Source organism: Cetorhinus maximus, chromosome 25 (genome assembly GCF_964194155.1).
Source record: "Cetorhinus maximus chromosome 25, sCetMax3.hap1.1, whole genome shotgun sequence".
NCBI lineage: Eukaryota > Metazoa > Chordata > Chondrichthyes > Lamniformes > Cetorhinidae > Cetorhinus > Cetorhinus maximus.
The window spans coordinates 34068148-34076734 of record NC_135903.1 but is presented as its reverse complement, the minus strand read 5'-3'; the positions used below and the strand labels follow the sequence as shown (position 1 = coordinate 34076734).

The following is an 8587-nucleotide window of genomic DNA, read 5'->3' as shown; positions in this document are numbered from 1 at the left end:
ATCCCCACCCTCCACTCATTTTCCTTCCTACTCATTACCTGATGTCACTCTCAACCCCATTGTCTGATGTCCGCATATATTCACAGAGGCTGATACTCCAGTCATCTTCTATGTCCACCCATTCCATTTCTCCATCTGTCTATTTCTAATTTATACCTCTATTTTCCACTTTTCTCCTGAACATCAAGCTCAGGCCTCTCTCCTTTGGAGCTGGAATGTGGTGTAGAGAAGCAGAGGGGTAAAAGATGATAAATCAGGGCAGTTCTGTTCACAATAGGTTCACATTTCCAACGGGTGAGGGAAAATCTGATTGTTGAGACAGAAGAGGCGAACAGAGAAGGGCTGACAGGAAGAGGCAGCAGGTGGGAGAATCCAGAGCATTTATACTGATTATGGAAAGCCAACCGACAGAATTGAAATATGAACATCATTCATGTCAATGCGTAATATTGAAAACAATTTATTTGTACCAAAGTCTCTCATTGTGTATAAAATATTCCAGTTACAAACAAATTTTATCGGTTCGCCAACACTTAATAAATATCAATAAATAAATTATCATTAAAAATTCACATTACACATTAAATTACATGTAACATTTCATTACATAAAGACATCACAACAATAAAGATCAATAAATTACAGTGGCTGAAATAGATTGAAAAGTTGGCCACTTAGGAGAGGAGAAATGGAAAGGTCAGTGCGGCCCAGAGTTTATAGGTCTGAAAACCCATATCTTGAATGCCTACCAGTAAATTCCAGAGCAGACACCCCACCCACTAAAGGGTTAGGATTATATCAGGGGAAAATATCATAGCAATAAATATCAATAAATAAGTGAATAAATAAAATAAATAAATAATCCAATCATGTCACACATTGTTCTGTCATCAGTACAATAAAATATAAAATTTGTTACAAATATATATATAAATAGCTTTATGTTAAAAGTTTTTAAAATAAATATTCATTGTTCCCAGTCTGTGCTAAACATGTCTTTCTCAGTTTCTTCGGCTGATTTGTGCTATGATGAAAAGGAGCTGTTGTAAACGGGCTCTGGTCTCATTGCGGATTATTTCCCAGGCACAGTCACTGAATTTCTGAAAAGAAAATTATTCAGGGAAACTGATTAGAGAATGAGCAGATTTAAATGTGGTGAAATGAACTACATGCCAGCAATCACATTGTCATTTATCAATTGACCTACCTCCTGTTTGAGAAACTTTTCCAGTTTCCTAAAGTAATTGTGAATGGCAGAGTTTCTCCTCATCTTGTGCTCTGATCCTGCTTTCCTGACACATTCTTCCAGCTCACCGAGCTGCCGATCCAGGAGAAGCCGGAGGTTTTCCACCTTGTCCTGGGCCCATGTGGCTGAACCCAGGTTCATGCTGTAGATCTTGCTGATGTAACGCAGGGTTTGATGGACAATCTGGATCCTGTCCTGTGTCTGTGTATAATGAAGAGAATGACATTAGAGAGGACATGTACACCTTTAGTTTTAGAACTGACTATGTTAAAGAACAAAATACAAATAGAGCTAAAAATGGGCAAAAGGGGGAGGATTAATTTTAGTTTGTTTAAAGGGGATCTGGCCCAGGTGTATTTGAATCAAGGATTCTTTTTTCCTTTATTCATTCATGGGATGTGGGCATCACTGGCAAAGCCAGCATTAGATGTCCTTCCCTAATATCCCTTGAACTGAATATTTGAAATGACAGTGAAGATTCGACCATGTGCTGAGAGTGACATGTCATCCAGTCCAGGTGCAGAAGACACGTTTGCTTTCTTAAAAGGCATTAGTGAATCAGAAGGGTTTTACAAAGATCCATGATAGTTGCATGGTCAGTATTACTGACACTAGTGTTATATTCCACGTTCATTGATTGAATTAAAATTCCACCAGCTGTGTGATGGGGCATGAACTCAGGTACCCAGAGCATTAGCCTAGGCCATGAATTATTAACCCTGTGAATCTACCACTAAGCCACCGACTCCTCTTAAATAGTGCTTCCTCAGGAGGAAAGTAGCAATTGAGGCTCTTTTTAAGTGGAGATGTTATGGTTGCAGACTGGACTCCTTTCAATGAAGCAGAAAGGAAGGGCATGGAAAGGTCAATGACCTCATCGCCAAAAGATGTAGACATTAAAACAAAACAGAAAACGAAGCCTTATGTGAAACATTAGGCTCTTAGCAGAGTGAGGAACCAAGCTGAATGCAGCCAATATGGAGAAAAGTTATCAAAAGAAATAAGGAATAAACAGAATGCATGAGAATTGATGAGCAGGTCACGTAAGAGGGAAGCTAAAAACCTTTAATAAGCATGTAAATAAATGTTGATTAGTGAGCAAAAAATAAATCTTCTTGTGGGACACAAAGGACATGGTGGAGGATCTAAACCAGTTCTTGGAATTTGTCTTCACTTCACAAGCAGATGCTTCAAAAGTCACAGTGCAGGGGGAGCGAGTAGAGGAATTGGGTAGGATAAAACTAGATAGAGGAGGTACGTAAAATATTGGCAGCACTCAGGTTAGGAAAGTCACCTGATCTGGACGGAATACAGCTGAGATTGCTGAGGAAAGCATGGGTTGAAATGACACTTCTGGCCGCATTCCTCCAGTCCTCTTTAGATATGAAGGACATGATGGCAGCGGACCAGCAGATTTCAAATACTTACATCCCATTCAAAAATGGAAGAGGGATAAACCCAACAAATACAGGCCAGTTAGACTATTTTGGGTGGTGGGAAAACTTCAGACACAGTGATCTCTGGGGAGACATCTTTACCATCAAATTATCTTTACCAAGCTTGATTGAGTTATGTGATAATGTAGCAGAGCGTTGATGAGGATTGTGCGCTGGATCTTCTGATGATTAGTCTTTTAAAAGTGTGCGTATGGATTGATTTACAAAACAGCAAAAGCAGATTCAATAATAACTTTCTAGAGAGAATTGGATAAATAGTCAGAGAAGATTTTTGCATTGTAATGGGGGATGAGATCGGGAATAATTTGAATCGTTCATTCAAAGTGCTGCAGAGGTATGATGACATCATCAGAAGATTAAGCGCACTAACCTCATGAACACTCTCTGCTACATTATAACATAACTCAATCAAGTTTGGGAAAGGTGATTTTTCTTGAATATATGAATGCTGGTTAGTGCGTACCTACTAACGTATTTTTCCACCAGGTACTTGATCGGAAACGTGGCAAGGAAACAGACTATTCTGCCCAATCGGTCTCTTTCAGCACAGGATCATTCTATGATCCTATGGCCTAACCTGCCTGCGTGGTTCATGCCCCAAAGTCATTCAGTGCAGCTGAGGAGTGAGATGTTTCGAGGGAGGCAAATTGTTACAGGGAATAAGATGATTAGAGGAAGTGAGGTGGTTAGAGGCAGGGAGAAAATTAAATGGTGTTAGGTTGAGAGAAGTTGAGAAGTTTTCACGTAGTCAATGATCAGAGGACAAAATGCTCTCAGCATCGCCCTCATCCTGATGACTACATTTGTGTCTGGCTGCATCAAGCTGTGCGTGGACCCTTGGAGCGCAAACTGCAAGTGCTGAGTTTCAACCTGTCCCCAGTGTTGCAAAGGATGGGTGTGGCCTTGCTGTCGTGAACACTCGAAGCCTTTGTAATTGCCTCACCACCTATCCCGTGTAGAAATGCTTAGGCAGAGAAACATCTTTGACAACATGCCCAGCAGGCAGTGGTCTGCACAGAATAATCTATAGGCCCTGCAGGAAAAGGAGATGGGCGATCCAGTCGGATGGCTCCCAGAGCAGGTGGTTAGAGGGAGGGACATAATATCAGGGAGGGATATAGTTGGAGATAAGTCGGTAGTGAATGCAGTTAGAGAGAGTGATATAGTTCATGGGTGAGATAGTGAGTGAAATTCAATAAGTAACACTGCTCTTACATTCACAATGGGTACAAATCACTCTATTCCAAATTCCTGATGTGGAAGTTTCCGATTCGGTTGCTAATCTTACTTTGTATAAAAGCCCTGTGTGAATCAAATGAACCGAGTGTTCACTCACCTCTAATTCCTTCGAGAGTTTCACCAGGTTCAAGGGTTTGGTTTTCAGTGAGAGTCTCTGTCTTATACAGTGTCGGGGAAAGGGTCCGCCCTGAGAGGGGAAAACAATCACTGTTACAATCAGCCCCAAAAACTCAAATACTGGAGAATCACAGACAATTCATTGCACAAAATGACAAATTGCAAAACATTTCCCCTGATGTGACATTTCACAGCAAGCGGACACAATGTGATTCACCTCCTGCTCTGGCTGCAGGTTCAACTCACCATTGCATTCAGTTTGCTGAGAGTCTCTGTGTTGAGAACTTGCTGTAGCTGCAGCCTGTCACATCCCAGACTGAGGGTCCCGGACAAGAAGAGCAACACCATCCAAAATCTCCAGATACTCGCCAAAGCCATGATCAAGCGACCCAGAGTGAGACACCGATGTGAAAGATGAGAAACCGACGGCTTCGTGATTCCGCGGCGGATTTAAACTGGGAAAGTCGAATCGGAGCCGCTTGTGATCCGGGAGCGAGCACCTGTGCTGCCGAACGGTGTGAGTGTGAGTGTGGAGTCTGCTCGGTGCTCTCACTGGCGCTGCCATGCTGTCGGCTTTAATGTGTGGCATTACATTCGAAAAGTGAAAACGGGCTCGAGGATTTTTGGAAGAGCTGCGGGAGATCAATAGTTTGTCCGGTTTCCTTTCTGAGGTCAGGAATGTAAAAGCTGGAGATTCCGGAAGCAGCGAGTGGAAAATCCCCGGTTGAAAATCACAGGCAGCGCTCGGTTCCAGCTCAGTGTTGTGTGGCTTCAGCTCACCTGGGGCACGAAGGTGGTGTAGAGGGAGGCTCTGAATTGGGGGCAGTGTGAACATGTATCGGGGGCTGGATTTTATCATCCGGATTATAGAGAGAGCGACAGCGGTGATCCGGTGCGGCGGCTTTTAGTGCTGACATTGGGCCCCATGAAGAGCGATTCCCTTTGAAATCCACTGTGTCCCCGCGGTGTGTTCACCTGGCGCTTGTCCTGTTCACACTTCACAGGTTGGACATTGCAGAGAGCTCGGCTCACAGCCCAGGGACACCGCTTCATGGAGACAGACTCCGCTCCGATTGACCTGTCCCACAATCTGCTCTTTAACTGGGAGAAGTTTCTCATTTCTCGGTTGTTTTCTGGAGCCATTTTCAGAGTCGGATTGAAAGAATATTTGATCTGCTCCGATTCTGAGTCCGAAAGTGATCCCGCTCTCTTTTCTTTCATCCTTTCTTTCTTGTCTCTCTCCCGGGAAAGTGTCCGTGTCACTTTCTCTCTGGAAATTAACCTGGTGTCCATTTCAGCCCAAAGCGAAAGTGCCTGAAGGAAAGTGACGTGTTTTGTCATTTCCGAAAGGGAGGAGAGTTTGTAAAGAGGGTGGATCAGACTGAGAGGGGTGAGGGGCAGTTGGGAAAGCCTTTGGGGTATTCGGTAAATGCCCGGGTACATAAGGAATGTCACCAAATCCCTCTCAGCTGGAAGTGTAACCAAAATCTACCGTCCGGGTGGATGTGGGAGCGGGATCCCACATTCCCCAACTGGAGACATGAGAGAAACTACAATTTACAACAATGCTGTTATTGGCGTATAAAACAGTGGGAATTGTAATTATTGAAGGCGGAGGCGGAAGGAGGGTCAGGGAACTGAAGGAAGAATATTAAAAGCACTGGCGAGTGATATTAGAGGAAATAGGAAGGACCTGCGGGAACGTGTCCATTTTTAACTTACAAAAATCTGCGGCCCATTCACAGCTACTTTTGCATGATTTGGCTTCATTTCTTCCTTGATGGAACGTGGGCGTCTCTGGAAAGGCCAGAATTTGTTGCTCCTCCCTAATTACCCGTCAGAAGGTGGTGATGAACCGCTCCATTTAACCCCTGAACTGCTGCCGTTCATGTGGTGTAGGTGAATTTACAGGGGTGTTGGGAAGGGTTTTCCAGCAGTGTTAGCCAGTAACAGTGAAGAAATGGGAAATAGTTCCAAGTCAGTATGCTTCTCCCTTGAATGGGAAGCGAAATTTGGTGCTGGTCCCTTGCGTCTGCTACCCTTGTTCTTCTGGGTGGTAGAAGTCGTCAGTTTGGGAATCGGTGTTGAAGGGGCTTTGGTGAGATCCTGCAGTTCACCATGTACATGGTATAGACTGATCCCAGTGTGTGTCGGTGGTGGACAGTAAATATTAAAGTTGGTTAAAGCGTTGTAGACTTCCTGACGTACACAACTTCTTACCACTTTTGGGGTCGGTTTTCTGTTTTGTAGAATTTAATGGTCATGGAAATTGGATTGGTTCATCCCCACTTTTTTGGAATTCGAATGCAATCGTTATTGTCTTTGTAAATTAATAAAGTTGCTTTGCAAACCTTTTAACACATGTCTGTTGCCGTGCTCAAACCCAAATCATCCAGTTTATTTTTTGGGGCCCTTTGGAAGGACTGTAAACAACTGCACTGCTGATAAATTCACCCTGGACTGAGGTCAGTTTTGTGTGTAGGCCCCGCTTTCTCTATGATATTTTTATCAAAACAGGCTTGCATTCACATTGTGCTCTTCCTGACAACAGGTGTCTCAAAGCACTCAGCAGCTTATAAAATACTTTAGATATATAGTGACTGATGTAATGCAGGACACAAGTTAGCCGTTGCTGTGCCCAGCAGAAAGTAAGAATGTTGTTTAAATGGAGAAAGAACACAGAATCTTTCAGTGCAGAGAGACCTGGGTGTCCTTGGACTTGAGCAATGAAAATTTAGCAAACAGTAGAGCAATTAATTGGAAAGGTAAATGGTATGTTGTCGTTTATTGCAAAGAGGATGAAGAAAAGAAGTAGGGAAGTTTTGCTTCAACTCTACAGGCCATATTTGAGACTAGGCCTGGAGTACTATATACAGCTTTGGTCTCAGTATTTAAGCAGCGATTAACTTGCATTGGAGACACTTCAGAGAGGGTTCACCAGGTTGATTCCTGGAAAGAGAAGTTGGTTTATGAAGCAATCTTACCCAGGTTGAGCATATACTCCTTCGAGTTTTGAAGAATGAGAGGTGATGTCATTGAGTCATTTAAGATTGTGAGGAGATTTGATAGGGTAGATGTTGAGGTGTTTCCTCTCTGGGGGAGTCTGTAACTGGGGGCCAAAGTTTCAATATGTGGAAACTGCACGTGAGACGGAGATGAGGAGCGTTTCTATTGCACCGAGTGTCATTAATCTTTTAAATTAATCACCTCAGAGAAGAGTGGAGGTTGTGTTATTGAATATATTCAAGTCTGAGTTAGATGGGATTGATCAACAAAGGAGTCAAAGGTTATAGGTGGCAGGCAGGGGAGTAGATATAAGGCCACAATCAAATCAGTCAGAATCTTATTGACTGGTGGAGCAGGCTTTACAAGCCAAATGGCCTACTTCTCTTTTTTCTTCTGTTCTATTGTAATGCAGACAGTATTTATCATACAGGTTTTCAGAAGGTGTAAACAACAATGCAAAATATAAGATTTTCATCCCCACTCTGCACTCATTCTCCTTCCTACTAATTGCCTGATGTAATTCTCAAACCCATTGTCTTGATGTCCCCATATATTCACAGAGTCTGACACTCCAGTCATCTTCTATGACCATACATTCCATTTCTCCATCTGTCCATTTCTAATTTATACCTCTATTTTCCACTTGTCTCCTGAACATCACGCTCAGTCCTCTCTCCTTTGGAGCTGGAATGTGGCGTTGAGAAGCAGAGGGGTAAAAGATGATAGATCAGGGCAGTTCGGTTCACAATAGTTTCACAGTTCCAAAGGGTGAGGGAAAATCTGATTGTGGAGAAAGAAGAGGAGAACAGAGAAGGGCTGACAGGAAGAGGCAGCAGGTGGGAGAATCCAGAGCATTTATACTGAATATGGAAAGCCAACCGACAGAATTGGAAAATGAGCATCATTCCAGTCAATGCGTAATATTGAAAACAATTTATTTGTACCAAAGGCTCTCATTGTGTATAAAATTTGCCTGTTACAAAAAAATTTATCTGTTCGCCAACACTTAATAAATATCAATAAATAAATTATCATTAAAAATTCACATTGCACATTAAATAACATGTAACATTTCATTACATGAAGACATCACAACAATAAAGGTCAATAAATTACAGTGGCTGAAATAGATTGAAAAGTTGGCCACTTAGGAGAGGAGAAATGGAAAGGTCAGTGCGGCCCAGGGTTTATAGGTCTGAAAACCCATATCTTGAAAGCCTACCAGTAAATTCCAGAGCAGACACCCCACCCATTAAAGGGTTAGGATTATATCAGAGGAAAATGACATAGCATCAAATATCAATAAATAAATAAATAAATAAAATAAATAATCTCCTCATGTCACTCATTGTTCTGTCATCAGTACAATAAAATATAAAATTTGTTACAAATATATATATAGATAGCTTTATGTTAAAAATTTTTAAATAGATAATCTTTGTTCCCAGTCTCAGCTAAACATGTCTTTCTCAGTTTCTTCTGCAGATTTGTGCTATGATGAAAAGGAGTTGTTGTAAACGGG

The 8587-nt window shown here is 42.2% G+C and overlaps 1 protein-coding gene across 1 annotated transcript; it reads right to left on the bottom strand.

The window, feature by feature from the left end:
• Positions 1-443: 443 nt before the first annotated feature.
• Positions 444-5318, bottom strand: LOC144667762 (interferon alpha-F-like). Its single transcript, XM_078529206.1, has 4 exons — positions 4306-5318; positions 4040-4129; positions 1208-1447; positions 444-1100 (listed from the first exon to the last, which is right to left on the bottom strand). Exons 1-4 carry the CDS (start codon positions 4435-4437, stop codon positions 1002-1004), a joined length of 561 nt encoding a protein of 186 aa, XP_078385332.1. The 5' UTR covers positions 4438-5318; the 3' UTR covers positions 444-1001.
• Positions 5319-8587: the final 3269 nt, after the last annotated feature.

Coding starts and splice junctions, on each gene's coding strand:
- LOC144667762 (XM_078529206.1), bottom strand. CDS start 4,437: ATGGCTTTGGCGAGTATCTGGAGATTTTGGATGGTGTTGCTCTTCTTG. Junction 4,130..4,305: donor TCAGCAAACTGAATGCAATG/GTGAGTTGAACC, acceptor TTCCCCTCTCAG/GGCGGACCCTTTCCCCGACA. Junction 1,448..4,039: donor AACTCTCGAAGGAATTAGAG/GTGAGTGAACAC, acceptor CATTATACACAG/ACACAGGACAGGATCCAGAT.